This window comes from Arvicola amphibius, chromosome 1 (assembly GCF_903992535.2).
Source record: "Arvicola amphibius chromosome 1, mArvAmp1.2, whole genome shotgun sequence".
NCBI lineage: Eukaryota > Metazoa > Chordata > Mammalia > Rodentia > Cricetidae > Arvicola > Arvicola amphibius.
In genome coordinates, this window is record NC_052047.1 from 108890278 (window position 1) to 108906962 (window position 16685).

Sequence of the window (16685 nt, forward strand, 5' to 3'; positions counted from 1 at the left end):
AGGAGCCGAGGTGTGTTTCTTGTAAACAGCAGAATGTTGGATCCTGTTTTCATATCCAATCTCTTAGCCTGTGCCTTTTTATAGGTGAATTAAGTCCATTGATATTCAGTGATATTAATGACCAGTGGATGTTAACTCCGGTTGTCATTTTTTTATTTGGTAGTCGAAATTGTGTGTTTCCTTTCTTTGAGATGTGCTGGTGAAGGGTCGCTAGATGTCTGAGTTATTTTGGGCAATGCTGGACTCCTTTGTTTGTGAATTTCCTTCTATTACTTTCTGTAAGGCTGGATTTGTGGCTACGTATTGTTTAAATTTGTTTTTTTTTCTTGGAATATTTTGTTTTCTCCATTTAGAGTAAACGAAAGCTTGGCTGGGTATAGTAATCTGGGCTTGCATCCATGGTCTCTTAGTTTCTGCAAAACATCTATCCAGGACCTTCTGGCTTTCATGGTTTCCATAGAGAAGTCAGGTGTTAGTCTGATAGGTTTACCTTTATAAGTTACTTGACCTTTTTCCTTTGCAGCTCTTAATATTCTTTCTTTATTCTGTATGTTTTGTGTTTTGATTATTATATGGCGAGGGGATGATTTTTTTTGATCCAGTCTATTTGGTGTTCTGTAAGCTTCTTGAACCTTAATAGGGATATCTTTCTTTAGGTTTGGGAAGTTTTCTTCTATAATTTTATTAAATATATTTTCTGGACCATTGAGCTGTAATTCTTCTCCTTCTTCTATGCCTATTATTCTTAGGTTTGGTCTTTTTATTGTGTCCCAGATTTCCTGAATGTTTTGTGATGAGGATTTGTCAGATTTTCTGTTTTCTTTGATCAGTGCATTTATTTTCTCTATGGTATCTTCAGAATCTGAGATTCTTTCTTCTATCTCTTGTATTCTGTTGGTTATCCTTGTTTCTGTAGTCTCTGTTCGTTTACATAGATTTTCCATATCCAGCTGGCCCTCGGTTTGTGTTTCCTTCCTTGCCCCCATTTCAGTTTTCAAGTCTTGCACTGTTTCCATTATCTGTTTGATTGTTTTTTCTTGGTTTCCTAGGATATCGTTTACGGATTTACTCAATTCTTCAAACTTTTTGTTATTCTTCTCGTCCATTTCTTTAATGGAGTTTTTCACCTCCTGTTTAAGGGACTCTATTACTTTCATAAAGTCAATTTTTTCTACTTCTTCTTGATTAGTGTATTCAAGTCCTCCTGTTATAAGTTTGCTGGGTTCTGGTCCTTTCATGTTGTTTTTCAAATTGTTGGAGGAATTCTTGCATTGGCGCCTGCCTATTTCTTCCTCTGAATAATCCCCTTTGGGTCTTCTTTTAGAAGTTCAGTTCACCCCAATAAATTCAATTCTCTCACCCCAATGAATGATGGGTCTTCTGGTAGACAGGCAGGTCTCCTTGCTGGCCAAGCAGCTCGCTGACAAAGGGCCTACCTTGCTGCAGGCAGGCTATTGAAACCGGCCTGGGTGCACTCAATTCCTGGTCCTGGCACCCAAAGAGGCTGCGCTGTGGGATTTTGTGGCCCCAAAGACAGGAGGATGAGGGGTGTGGTTCTGGTGCAAGCTGGGAAGGGACAGGAAGAGAGAGGAAGTATCCTGGGAGAATAACCCCTGCAGGAAGAGCAGGAAGTGTGTGTGGGGGGGGTTGGGGCTAATCTCTGGTTCTTATCATGTACATATGTTTCCAAATCTTTTAAGTTTGTCCATTAATGACACCTTGTTATCTTTAGAGATTATTGGAATGGCATATAGGGATGGTCTATCTGGTAACTTGTCATAACTTTTTAACAGATTTTGATTGTCAGTTTCGACAGTATGAATTCTTTCAGAGAATCTCTCAGAATCATTCTTTAAGGTTTCATAACCCATTGTCATTGAGTGAATTTTTCCTGTCAAATTATGGTTATCATTTTCAATGTTATGAATCCTTTTAGTCAACTTCTCATTACTAGTCTGTAAAGTCTGTATCATTTCTCAATGTTTCTCATTCTTGACTCCGTTGTCAAATAATTTCTTTTCGATTATAATATGAATTATCAAACTAATAACAGCTATGGCTAAGAATGTATACCTCCCAGCTAGATCATATACCTCTTTTAGCACTCCCAACATAGTCGAAACAAAAGGTTGTTAAATCCCTGGGCGGTGATATTATTTACCATTGCCAGATGATGTACCTCCATTAAAATCCTGATTCAGATGCGAATTTTAAGGTGTAATAATGATTTGGGCCAGTAGGTGTCTTAGTTATACCGCTAAAGCAGTCCAGAGATGCTGGACCTCTGGTCTTTTTCTAATGTCAGTAATTCTCTAAACAGAACTCAAAACAAAACTGAACACATTTTTGTTAAAGAGAGACTAGTCAGGGCAACCCTGTAGTGGGTGCACACTGGCCGCAGAAGCCAGCGGAAGCTGTGGTAACCCCATGGAATCTGCACTCGAGGTTAGCATCAAGTCACAGAGACTATGGGAGCCACAGGAAGGTATGGGGGTGGGGGGGTTCAGGAAGCTGTGTGGGTGATGTGTAGTGTGACGGCAAGCTTCGAATGCCACAGTAAGCCATGGGTGTACAGGCAAGGCAGGAAAGTAAGCTAAGTCAGGGCAGATGGGAGTACTAGTTTTTCTCTTGAAGTCAGGTGGCTAGGTTTGGGTCCAGCTCTGGCCTGAGCTGATGACTAAAATGGCTCAGGAAAATGGCTTTTTAAAAATTAATTTGTATTCCAAACTTTGGGTGCCAAATGTGGCACAATTAAGAAAAACCTACAGACAGAAATTGGGTTCAAACTGACCCTGACCCTACCTTCCTCAGAATGATACTGTTAAGTCAGAGCTGTCTCCTCCCATCTTATATTCCTCCCTAGTGCTGGAATTAAAGGTGTGCTTTACTATCACCAGTTTCTATGGCAAACTAGTGTGGCTACTGGGGTTAAAGGTGAGGTCACTACTGCCTGGTCTATAAGGCTGACAAGGGCAGTTGTTATATTCTCTGACCTTCAGTTAAGCTTTATTTATTAAAATACAATTGAAATATCATTACAGATTCTTAACTGGCTTATAGTAAATTTTGTCAGGAGGAGTTGCCTTAGTCCTAATCAGAAAAAAGTTAGTTACCCGTATCACAGTGTTGCCACTATTATACCATTAACCATACTTTGCCTGGGAAGCCAGTATCTCTGTACTTTGGATCCACAGCTGTTGATAACTTTCTTCTTTAGCACTGCTTAGAACTCAACACCATTTATTTCTATTTATTTTATATTGTGCTCAATTTCTGATACTGATGGTGCTTTATACTTAACAGGGCAGTGTCCTGGGCAACCATGAGTTAAGACACAATCTGTGATGATGGGGAGGCTCTATGTCTGTGCTTTGGGGCTTCAGAGAATTATTGGCTGAGAGCAGTAAGAGGACCATCTTCTGAACTGAGTAGTCCTCAAATACTCCCCTGTGATTCAAAAGTCCTTTCTTCCCTATACTTCCATTCTTACATTTCAAGCAGCTCCCCTGACAGCAGCAACTGGAGCTAAAAGTGATTCTCCTGTAGCAAGGAGAAGTTTTTTCAAGATTTTTGCTATTAACTCTTTTATGCCCACTGCTCTGTGGAAGAAGGAAAAAAGCTGGAGCTAATGTGGTGATATGCCATGAGTAAGGACTTAGATTCTACCATACTCAAATGGAGAATTGATGTCTATGGGCCTGATTTTCCTTTGATACACTGAGAGTACAAGGTTTCACTCAGTTGTGATTTCTTTCTCATTCCTGATGAGATTTCTATTTAGGTATGCCTGTAGTCACATATGTTGGTCTAATACTTGAAAAGTAACAAATGCCACGCTATTTGTAAATAGTATCATAAGAACCATTGGCTCTAATCCTAGAAGTGAATATTCTGCAACATCTATGAATACAGAACTTAAAGTGCAATTGAAAGATCAAATTCTATGGCCTCAACCAGAAACCCAAATATGGTGATATCACTGCAGGCTCAAGTGAAAAAGAGAGTGCCTACCCTCCTATGGCTCCACTTCATGCTTTGGGTTCATGTGATTCAACCTTCCATAACCAAGGGGTCTTCATTGTCAACTCATTCTTGGACCTTGTGTAGTAAAGTGAAAAGAACTCTCATACAATTCAATTCTATCACCAGAGTGACCCAGTATGATAGGCCACAGTCCTCTATGCAACAGCCTATGACAGACCTTAAAGTTTACAGTGAAGACATCTTCTGTCTCCTTCTGAGATGTCAGTTCCACTAGAGAGAGGCTTACTCATCCCACCACCACCACCCCCGCAGAGGTTTTAGATATAGGCTACAAACAGATGATGCATAGTATCATGTTGATGAATTCTAGATATATATCTAGTGCAATTGTGGGAACCCACAGAAATGAATTTGTTTCACCTTGACTAATGGTCAGAGAGTTCAGACCTACTCTTGCTCCTTCAAGGTTATACAAAATGACAAAAGGAAACTGGTCAACAGTTAAATTTAGAGGTAGCAGCATATGTCCAAATCAATGCCAAGAAGACCTGGAATAAATTTCCGTCTTCTGGAGAGCAGATTGAGGACTTATCTAAAATAAGGCAGGGACCTAATGAGTTGTTTCAGGACTTTGTAGTCAGGCTGATGCAGATATCAAGCAATTTACTTTGGATATTGAAGTTGGACTTTTGATTGTTAAACAGAAAGCCTATGAAAATATTCAAGCATTATGTCAAACTACTTTGAGACCTTTTAGAAAGAAAGATGGCATTTCTAATTATGTTCAAATTTGATCAGATATTGGACCCTCATATATCCAGGGGCTACCTATAATTGCTGCTTTACAGGGGGAAACAGTTGAAAATGTTTTCTCCCAATAGAACATTAAGACCCAGAAAGAAGGAGGGCTTTAGGACCTCCAGGAAGTTGCTTTGAATGTGGTCAAACTGCTTAATCAGATCAATCAGTTTTCTGATAGGAGAGTACGCCTATGGTCAAGAAGGGAACCAGGATTGTGCCAGAGATGCAAGAGAGGAAAGCATTAAGCTAATGAATGCAGGTCAAAGAAGGATGCTCAGGGGAATCCCCTGCTGGGAAATGAGCAGAGGTGCCTACCCCTGTACCAGAAATAGATTCATGGCATAATCTAGTAGCCTATTCCCCCACAGAAAAATCAATTCAAGACCTTTATAGAGCAACCTCAGGCAATCCAGGATTCTATCTTGGCTCAACCATCTATTTGATTTTGACTTCTGTAATGGGGGTGCAAGCCCTCCCTACCCATGTTTATGGGCCTTTGCTGAGAGACACTGAAGGGTTATTATTGGAAAAAAGTAGCACTAATATACAGGGTATCTTTTTGCTCCAGGAGTGATTAATGCTGATTTTGAAAAAGAAATCAAGTTTATGACTCACTCCTCCAATAGGATATTGAGTATAAAACAGGCATTCCTTATAATTTTCAAGGACAAGGAATTGTGGAGCCTGCCCATGCTTCCTTGAAAACACACCTTCAAAAGATAAAAACCAGGAAATTATACCCTCAGTTTGCCACATAATGCCTTAAGTCATGCCCTCTTTCCTCTAAAGTTCTTGAATGTGGATACCTGTGAGCAATCTGCCATGGATAGATTTTGACTTGATGGCACCGTAGAGACTTTTGCTTATACAAAATGAGAAGACCCTTGCACTGGATTATGGAAAGTACTCAAACCTGTTTTAATATGGGGTTGAAGGCATGTTTGTGTTTTTTCACAGGAAGAAAATGAAGCCCAATGGCTCCCTGAATGTTTGATATGGTGTGTGGATCAAAGGAGTACAAGCTCAGATAATGTCATGACTGCTGGTACTCATCCAAAAAAAGAGTTGGATGGAGTGAGATTGCTAAACCTATGTCACTGACCCTCTGATGTCATCATGCTGCAGTGTGAGAAAGGAAGGAGACTACAGCAATGGTTGGTGATTCCAAGTTTCTTGGTAAAACTGCTCCACAGACCACCCAAACATCTGTAAGATTTATTACTCTGATTTTAGGCAAGGAATGCTGATTGAATGCTTGGCCATGTATCTACAATGTGTCTTGGGACACAGATGTTATATTTGCCAATGTAGCATTTCATCTGCTTTTGAAATAGAGGACTTGAATAATTGAGACCTCAAAATTTTTCTCTCTGTGGGAAAAAAAAGTTGTTAAAGCAATCAAATACTATTTTGGAGTCAATGAGTGACTAAAACCCTTCTTTAGCATATGAGGAGGAATGAGATAAAGGTTTTACTGCTTATGTTCAGTATTTGGGGACTGTAGCTGCTGAAATATACCTTTGGAAGTTTACAGCAGCAAAGAATTTAGACTTTAGAAGAGAAAAAGACTCATTCGAATGAAGTCATAAGAGTTGTAATTTATTGAATTGTGTGTTTATTGTTATTGTTCATACTAAAATTATGGTATTTACCTGGTAATGTCTGTAATCACTTCTGTTCATTATGAAAATGATACTGGTTGAAAAAAAAGTTTAGAGCTCATATGACTGGAATTTGGCATGATGCTAATGAGTCCTTAGATTTGAGACATTTATAAAACAAATTTGTATTTTGATGGAGTTAAAACTGCTAAAGACATATTGAACCAATTTAAAAATAGGCCTTTCCAACTTGGTCATCCTTAACTCTTTTATTAGGACTTTTGTAGCCATAGGAGCATGTATATTGCTAAGCATTATTTGCTTGCCTATGATTATCAAGTTACTTGTTAACTCTAAATGGAATGTTGGCTCAGATGTATGTGGCATCAAACTATACATTCTCCCTTAACTATTTGTAAACAGATAGCTAGTAGTAAAAGATGAGTAAAATATTTTTCCCTCTAGTTAATCTAAGACAGGAAATGTATGACAAAATTGTGTAACCAATGATGGTTAAGTAAGGAAGGTTGAAGAAAACAACCTAAGACAGGCACAGTCATCTGCCCTAAGGCAGAAGTGCAGGCATTATTAAACTAAAAAGAGGAACTGTGGGAGCCCACAGAAATGAATCCTTTCCACCTCAACTAAATGTCAGAGAGTTCAAACCTATTCTTGCTCCTTCAAGGTTATATGAAAGTATGTGTGGCTACAGGTGTTTTGCATAGACAAAAGAATATTTTGTTCTAGAGTGTGGCTACTTGATGTTTGGATATGTGAGGAGGAAGTTACTTTGTTTTTTCATAGTAAGGAAGTCTTTTCCCTCCCTCTGCCCCATTTTGGATTGAGGTATATAAACTTTCAATAATATACTTGAGTCAGATCACAGTATTCACTGGATGCCCTCCTGATTCAATAGAACAAATATGTTGTCTCTTACCTATTTCTTTCCTCAACCCACACTCCCCTCCTCTGGAATGTACACTCTTGTCAGGCAGAACTCATACGGTGATTCAATTTTCTCTTAACAAGGTTTTGCTTTGCTCAACTCATCCTTGCTTCTTTATGTGACTGTGGACACAAACAATAAGGAGGGTACCTTGTACTTCTGGGCTTCAAAGTACCTTACACTAGATCATCCCTAGGCTGTAGCAATTTACCACCCATAGTTCTGAAGACTATGAGGTCTGAGATAAAGGCTCAGGTGCTCTGGTGTCTGGTGAGGGCTAGCTCTAAGCCTTCACAGGGCATGAGCTTTTGGCTGTGCTCTTCTGTGGTAGGATTCCATTATAAGGTCCTAGTTCTACCAATGGGGGTAGATATCCTTCACTTATCATTCCATACCTTTTAGCACTACCTCACTGGAAACGTGATTTTAACCAGATTTCTTTCTTTTTTTGAAAAAAAACAAACATTCAGTCCATCATAGAGATAAACTGTAGATAAGGCCGAGAGAAAAACACAAACAAATGTAGAGATTTCTTTGGATCTAAATTTCCACCTCCCCTGAAGAGACTTCATTAAGCATTAATAACAGAAAGAAAAATCCAGAATGTTTACATTTTATAATCTGTAGTCAGTCCTAATATTTTTGAATGGCATTTACTTGATTGATTGGCTTCAGGACCTTTCTCTAGTTAACTGTTAATCTGAAAAATTATATATCAATATCAAAGTACCAAAGAAGGTGGCATTTAGACCCCCAGTCACCCATAGAAAGACCACTTTGATGTTTTCTGTCTCATACAGAATGCTTGTTTGGGTATTTGGCTCAGTGGGTACTTTAAGCTTCAAATTACTTTATGTAATTGGTGACAATTTCTTAAATATTTCTTGGCTTTGAAAAAACTCTCCTTTAAGATTTTCAGTTATAAATGTTATCATACATCATGTCCCAAATTTTACCTAAAATGGGTGAAAGGTGTTATTCTACCATTCCCAACTGCCAACTTTCAACACACACCAGGAATTTACTTCAAAATCAAGTGACAGGAGTAAAATAGAAAGTTACTAAAGGTACTAATGCTGAATAATTTTTAATTTTAATTACATTTACTGTGTGCATATGCGTGTTAAGTGAATAGGGAGTATACATGTACCACAGCATGCTTGTGGATGTGAGAAGACAATTTGCAAGAGTTTTGTTCTCTCCTTCCAAGGGTTGTGTCCTGGGAATTAAACTTAGGTCTTCAAGCTTGGAAAGAAGTGTCTTTCACAGCTAAGTTATCTTGCCTGCTCAACTTTCATTCTACATCAACTAAATAGGGGAAGGGAATGGAGAAGAATGGGCACATGACTGAGCTGAGAAACTGCCTTTCTCAACACAGGAAGCAATACTAAATGGAGAAATTTCTGTATGCCCCTCGGCTCCATATATGAAATGAATTCCTCCTGAAAAGTAGCACACAGAAACAAAAGGAGAACAGGTTTTTCCTTAATTGTAAGAGTGGAATGTCTTACTTTTAGCCATTTTGGTATCAAATACAAGCTCTTATCAATGATTATTTCATTAGGAAAGCTTGCAGAGGGTTTACCATGTGCTAATTGTTTTGTTAGGACTAGGCAAACACCAGTGACAAGACTGAAAGATTTTAAGCCTGACTCAGCCTGGACAGAGTTGCAAGTAAGGCACAGATCCATAAGTATACCCTACAGAGTTGACCTTTTGAGTCTCACAATTTTAAAAGGATTTGTTGTCATGACAAAAATGTTAGCTAATACACGTGACCATATAAACTATGGCTCAAACCTTGGATGCTTTAAGGAAAAACAAAGTGTTATAATAACTAAATGGAGTTAAGATTGCTAACCCAGGATTATCCAAGGTAAACTAAGACATATGGTTATATGTGGACTTAGGAATTTAATGTGTTGCTGGAGAAATGGCTCAACAATTAAGAATGCTTGCTCTGCAGTCAAGAGGACAAGATTTTGGATTCCATCACAAATGTTAAATCCAGGCATTCCATGCACAGCTCTGATCCAGTTCTGTGGCACCAGAAATCGGAGACTCACTGGGGCTTCCTGGCTTGCTGAGAAAACATGATGCCCAGGTTTGAGGAGACACTGCTACAAAGGAATACACAAAGCATAATAGGGGAGACGACATGACACATGATGATCACATGTGCATTCTGCTGCCCTGTTATGTCTGAAAAACACTGTTTCTTTAAGTCATCTTAATAATCTTTTCACGCCCTCTTCTGCATAAATCTTTGAGACTTGAGGATAAATGGTACAGGCATCTTATTTTAGAATGAGCATTCCATTGTCTCTTGTTCTCTGCATATTGAACAGTTGTACATGTTTGTGTTAACTACCACTTACTGTGGGAAGACATTTCTTTGATGAGGATTCAGAAATGTAAGTCATTAGGCATCATTTTATGTTCACTTAGCAAATAATAGTGGCAGGTTTTTTTCCTAGGACCAATAACCTATTTAACCACAGGCTCTTAGCCTCATTCACACTATCAAATATGGATTCCATAGTATGCAGATGAAGGACAATAAATCAAATCAAAAGGTGACTATCTGTGTCAGTGTTGTACACAGAGACTACCAGGCAGGTAGCTCTTGTAGATCATAGTGTTCACAGCTGGGTGAGATGGGCGATAACTTCTCCTCCAGTACTACACATAGCACCTTCCAGCATTATAAATGATATACAATAGAGATGAACCTTAGATCTGAAAAATTCTTAGTCTTTCAACATGGTAGAAAATGAGAAAACATATTGAGAACACCATGGGTGTGGTTAAGCAAGTCACAAGTAAGGAATTAATATAGGTGTGAACCAGACTTGAGCAGTGACTTCAACTGAAAAAATGACAGCCTAAAATAGAAAGAAAAGATGTGAAAGAATGATAGGAAGTGAGGGGTGAGTGTGTTTCTGAACAGCAGGCTGCAGAAGCCTGGGTCACGGAGCACAGATATTCCTCGACCCCCTAATCTTTCTGGTCATTCTGCAGGGGTTTCTCCCCGTGCCTTATGCCCTTCTCTTTCTATCCCATTCCAGCATCCCTAAGGCACCACTCCACTCCTTAAGGTCCACATAACCGCCCTGCTGGGCCCGTATTGGGGCTGGGACCTGGTGGTGAATGGCGGGAGATCCTTTATTTCACTCAGCTTGCTGGTGGCCAGCTGGGCCTTTTGTCTGTGAGATACCTGCCCAGCAAGGAGCCAATATCCAGTAACAAAAGACCCATCGGAGGTGTACCTGCCCAACAAGGAGCCCTTATCCTGTAACAGAAGATCCATCGAAGGGGTTCCTGGACAACAAGGGGCCATAATCCTGTACCAGAAGAACCATTGGAAAGCATTTGAAGAAAGAGATGGGCAGGCGCCAAGGCAAGAATCCCTCCAACAATCTGAAAAACAACATGAAAACACCAGAACATAGAGATCTTACAACAGAAGGACTGGAACACCCTAATCTTGAAGAAATGGAAAAAACTGACATTATGAAAGTGATAGAGACCCTTAAACTGGATATGAAAAACTCCCTTAAAGAAATGGATGAGAGCCAGGTGGTGGTGGTGCACGCCTTTAATCCCAGCACTCGGGAGGCAGAGGCAGGTGGATCTCTGAGTTCGAGGCCAGCCTGGTCTATAAGAGCTAGTTCCAGGACAGGCTCTAGAAACTACAGGGAAATGCTGTCTAGAAAAAACAAAAAAAAAGAAAGAAAGAAAGAAAGAAAGAAAGAAAGAAAGAAAGAAAGAAAGAAAGAAAGAAAGGGATGAGAAGTCTAACAAAAAGTTCAAAGAAATGAGTAAATCCGTAAATGATACCCTGGAAAAGCAAAAAAAAAAAAAAAAAAAAAAAAAAAAAAAAAAAAAAAAAAAAAAAAAAATCAAACAGGCAAGGGAAACAGTTCAAGATTTGAAAACTGAAATGGAGGCAATGAAGAAAACACAAACCGAGGGCCTGCTGAATATGGAAAATCTAGGTAAACGAACAGAGACTACAGAAACAAGCATAACCAATAGAATACAAGAGATAGAAGAAAGAATCTCAGATTCTGAAGATACCATAGAGAAACTAAACACACTGATCAAAGAAAACAGAAAATCCAACAAATTCTCATCACAAAACATTCAGGAAATCTGGGACACAATAAAAAGACCAAACCTAAGTATAATAGGAGTAGATGAAGGAGAAGAATTACAGATCGAAGGCCCAGAAAATATATTTAATAAAATTATAGAAGAAAACTTTCCCAACCTAAAGAAAGATATTCCTATTAGGGTTCAAGAAGCTTACAGAACACCAAATAGACTAGATAAAAAAAAAAAAAAAAAAAAAAAAAAACCTTCCCCTCGCCATATAATAATCAAAACACAAAACATACAGGTCAAAGAAAGAATATTAAGAGCTGCAAAGGAAAAAGGTCAAGTTACTTATAAAGGTAAACCTATCAGACTTACCCCGAACTTCTCTATGGAAACCATGAAAGCCAGAAGGTCCTGGATAGAGGTACTGCAGAAACTAAGAGACCATGGATGCAAGCCCAAACTACTATACCCAGCCAAGCTATCATTCACTATCAATAGAGAAAACAAAATATTTCAGGATAAAAACAAATTTAAGCAATATGTACCACAAATCCAGCCTTACAGAAAGTAATAGAAGGAAAATCACAACCCAAGGAACCCAACAATGCTAACAGTGCCTACAATAACTCAGCCATCTAGCGACCCCTCACCAGCACAACTCAAAGAAAGGTAACACACAAACTCTACTACCAAAAAATGACTGGAATTAACAACCACTGGTCATTAATATCACTGAATATCAATGGACTCAATTCACCTATAAAAACGCATAGGCTAAGAGATTGGATACAAAAACAGGATCCAACATTCTGCTGCTTACAAGAAACACACCTCAACCACAAAGACAGACACCTACTCAGAGTAAAGGGTTGGGATGAGGTTTTTCAAGCAAATGGACCTAAGAAACAAGCCGATGTGGCCATACTAATTTCTAACAAAGTTGACTTCAAACTAAAATCAATCAGAAGAGATGGAAAGGGACACTTTATACTCATAACAGGAAAAATCCATCAGAATGAAGTCTCAATCCTGAATATCTATGCCCCTAATATAAAAGCTCCCACTTATGTAAAAGAAACACTTCTAGAACTCAAGGCAGCCATCAAACCAAACACACTGATAGTGGGAAACTTCAACACTCCTCTCTCACCAATGGACAGGTCAATCAGACAGAAACCTAACAGAATTAAGAGACTTAATAGAGGTAATGAACCAAATGGACTTAACAGACATATATAGAACATTCCACCCAAACAGGAAAGAATATACCTTCTTCCCTGCAGCTCATGGAACCTTCTCGAAAATTGACCATATACTCGGTAACAGCAAACTTTCACAGATACAAAAAATATTAATAACCATCTGTGTCTTGTCAGATCACCATGGATTAATATTAGAATTCAACAACAATGCTACCCTCAGAAAGCCTACAAACTCATGGAAACTGAACAGTCAACTACTGAATCACTCCTGGGTCAAAGAAGAAATAAAGAAAGAAATCAAAGTCTTCCTTGAATTTAATAAAAATAAAGACACAACATACTCAAACCTGTGGGACATTATGAAAGCAGTGCTAAGAGGAAAGTTCATAACACTAAGTGCCCACTTAAAGAAAACGGAGAAAGCACACATTGGAGACTTAACGGCATACCTGAAAGCTCTGGAAAAAAAAGAAACAGACTCATCCAGGAAAAGTAGAAGACTGGAAATAATCAAATGGAGGGCTGAAATCAACAAAATAGAAACATAGAAAACAATCCAAAGAATCAACGAAACAAAAAGCTGGTTCTTGGAGAAAATCAAAAAGATTGACAAACCCCTAGCCAAACTAATCAAACGGCAGAGAGAGAACACACAAATTAATAAGATCAGAAATGAAAAGGGGGACATAACCACAGACACAGAGGAAATTCAGAGAATCATTAGATCTTACTACAAAAGCCTGTATACCACAAAATTGGAAAATGTAAAAGAGAAGGCAGAACAGAATTGTGGGAGGAGGAAAGCAGAGTTAGGCAGACACCATGCTTCTCCTACCCAAGAGGGACGGTGGTTAGACTCATGCCAGTAAGCCACGACCTCGTGGTGGCATACAGATTATTAGATATGGGTTAGTCAAGATGTGAGAGTTAGCCATTAAGAGGCTAGAACTAATGGGCCAGGCAATGTTTAAATGAATACAGTTTCCATGTAATTATTTTGGGTATAAAGCTAACCAGGTGGTAGGACGCAGCCCGCCACTTCTTCTACACCCTAAGATAAGAAGGAAGTCTAATATAAACTTCAGATGAGAATGCTTATTAGAAAGTGTTCTTGTTTACAGTTTGCACATAAAAGAAACATGACAGGGCAAGTAGAGGCCTGTAATCATGACAGGGTAAAGACAATTATTTTGCAAAGGAGTGAATGTCCCTTTTCTGTAGGTGTTTAGAATGAGCCTGGATGACACCATTTTTGAATTTCTAGGTCCAACTTGTACTAACCTTTCACTAACTGTGCACCTTCTCTGTTTACCTGTTGTACTTCTTCCATTTGATAAGCTCATTGTTTTTTTTTAAATAAAATGATCTATTTCCTTCAAGAATTTTTACATAATTTTGCATCAATTAATGAATGATTTAATCATTTGCATATTTATAGCTTTGGGACTGTAACCAGACAATTTATTTATTTATTTATTTTGAAATAAAGATTTTTTTATTTCATACAAAAGAATCGGTAGTTCATGATTAGGTGAGCAAACATTTTTTTTCAGTCTGTTATTTCTGGGTTATATTGCAAGTGGCTTCCTGACTCACTATTTGCCTACATGTTTGTGGGAAGCTTCTGTAGCCTCTTCTTGGTAGGAATTTCGGTTTTTCTGAATTCTTCCCTTTCCTTGAGGTATTCCAGTTTGCATTCTTCATAGAAGGCTGGATCATTATAGTAAGCAGTTAGACAGTCTTTCAGTGCAGAATTTTCTTTCTGGCACTTTACCACCATAAGAATTCCAGAGTCCTTGCAACATCTGGTAAAATCTTCAACTTGCTCAGCACACCTCTCTCTGGCCTTTTCCCTCATTATTTTGGGGATCAGAACATCTTTCTCCACATGTCTGTGATGCTGCTCTGTGCCCCAACCGAGGTCAAAAAATAAAATAAAAAAATAAAAAAATAACAGATGCTGAAGAGCTAATGGAAGTGGTCGCAACGAACCCAACGCCCCTCACTGAGCACCAAGAGCCCCAGCAGTCGGGCTGAGGGAGGCGCTAACCGCGGAAGCCGAGCATCCTCAGAGCACCTGGCCCAGGCCCTCACAACCACGCGGACCCCAGTACCTGCGGGGTCCAGCGCCATCTCAGAGGGCGGAGAAAAACAATCTTTATTCATTTTACATACCAATTCCAGTTCCCACTCCCTTCCCTCTTCCCATTCCCTCCACTTTTCCCCCATCCCACCCACTTCCATTTTTCAGAGACAGTAAGGCACATCACTTTGAAAAAGGCCCAAGGACCTCCCTATTATATCTAGGATCAGCAAGGTATCCACCCAAAGAGAATGGGTTCCCCAAAACTCAGTATAAGTAGTAGGGATAAATCCTGGTGCTGCTGCCAGTGGCCCTGCAGTCTGCCCCAGCCATACAACTGTCACCCACATTCAAAATGTTTAGTTTGGTTCTATGCTGGTTCCTTCCCTGTCTGGCTAGCATTGGTGAGCTCCCATTAGCTCAGATAAACTGTCTCAGTGGGTATACCAATCATGGTCTTGACCTCTTTTCTCATATTCTCACTCCTTCCACTCTTCAACTAGACTTTCAGATCTCAGCCCAGTGATCTGCAGGTCTCTGCCTCTGTTTCCATTAGTTGGTGGATGAAGGTTCTATGGTGACATTTAATAAGATATTCATCAGTCTGACTACAGGACAACACCAATTCAGGTACCTTTTCATTTATTGCTTAGGGTCTTAGCTAGGGTCATCCTTGTGGATTCCTGGGAATTTCTCTAGTGTCAAGTTTCTTGCTAGTCCCATAATGGCTCCCTCAATCAAAATATCTCTTTCTTTGCTCTCATCTCTGTCCTTCCTCCATCTCAACTATTCCTTTCCCTCAAGTTCTTGTCCCTCTTCTCCTTATCCCCTTCTTTTCCTCTTCTGCTCTCCCTTCTCCCTCCATCCCCATGCTCCCAATTTTGTTAGGCAATCTTGTCTATTTCCACTTTTCAAGGGGAGTCTATTTGATTTTTTAGGTCTCAACTTGCTACTTAGCTTCTCTAGGGTCATGGACTCATTATTCATTGCTTTGCAGCTAGTATCCATTTATGTGTGACTGCATGCCATGTTCATCTTTTGGGGCCTGGGTTACCTCACTTAGGATGGCTTTTCCTAGTTCTATCCATTTGCATACAAATTTCAAGATGTCATTGTATTTTACTGCTGAGTAGTACTCCATTGTATAAATGTGCTACATTTTTCTTTATCCATTCTTTGGTTGAGGGGCATCTAGATTGTTTCCAGATTCTGTCTATTACAAATAATGTTGCTATGAACATGTTCTTGTGGTATGCTTGTGCATCCTTTGGGTATATGCCCAAAAGTGGTAATTCTGGGTTCTGAGGTAGGTTGATTCCCAATTTTCTGAGAAACCAACATACAGATTTCCAGAGTGGTTGTTCAAGTTTGCATTCCCACCAGCAATGGTGGAGTGTTCCACTTATTTTGCATCCTTTCCAGGATAAGCTATCATTGGTATTTTTGATCTTAGACATTGTGACTGATGTGAGATGGTATCTCAGAGTCATTTTGATTTGCATTTTCCTAATGGCTATGAATGTTGAATATTTTCATAAGTATCTTTTGGACATTTCTGAGACCTCAGTTGAGAATTCTCTGTTTAGATCTGTACCCTGTTTTAAATTGGATTATTTGGAATTTTGATGTCTAATTTATTGAGTTCTTTATATATTTTGGAGATCAATCTTCTGTCTGATGTGGGGTTGGTGAAGATCTTTTCACATTCAGTAGGATATCTGTTTATCCTATTGTCTGTATCCTTTGCTTTTGAAAAGTTTCTCAGTTTCAGGATGTCCAATTTGTTTATTGTTACTCTCAGTGTCTATACTGCTGAAGTTATATTTAGGAAGTGGTTTCCTGTGCCCATGCATTGAAGACTACTCACTTTCTCTTCTATCAGGTTCAGTGTGGCTGGATTTATAAGGAGGTCTTTAATCCATTGAGACTTGAGTTTTATGCATGGGGATAGATTTGGATCTATT

At 39.1% G+C, this 16685-nt stretch overlaps 1 protein-coding gene across 2 annotated transcripts; it reads right to left on the bottom strand.

Moving 5' to 3' along the window:
- Positions 1 to 14241: 14241 nt before the first annotated feature.
- On the bottom strand, positions 14242 to 14781 carry LOC119804273 (COX assembly mitochondrial protein homolog). Of its 2 annotated transcripts, none has more exons than XM_038315745.1 (2): positions 14753 to 14781; positions 14242 to 14543 (listed from the first exon to the last, which is right to left on the bottom strand). In XM_038315745.1, the coding sequence occupies exons 1-2, from the start codon at positions 14769 to 14771 to the stop codon at positions 14242 to 14244; spliced, it is 321 nt and encodes a 106-aa protein (XP_038171673.1). In that variant the 5' UTR covers positions 14772 to 14781. The 2 variants fall into 2 exon arrangements, with proteins under 2 accessions (XP_038171673.1, XP_038171677.1); XM_038315749.1 differs by having other exon boundaries at positions 14242 to 14453; positions 14753 to 14771.
- Between the last annotated feature and the right edge of the window lie 1904 nt (positions 14782 to 16685).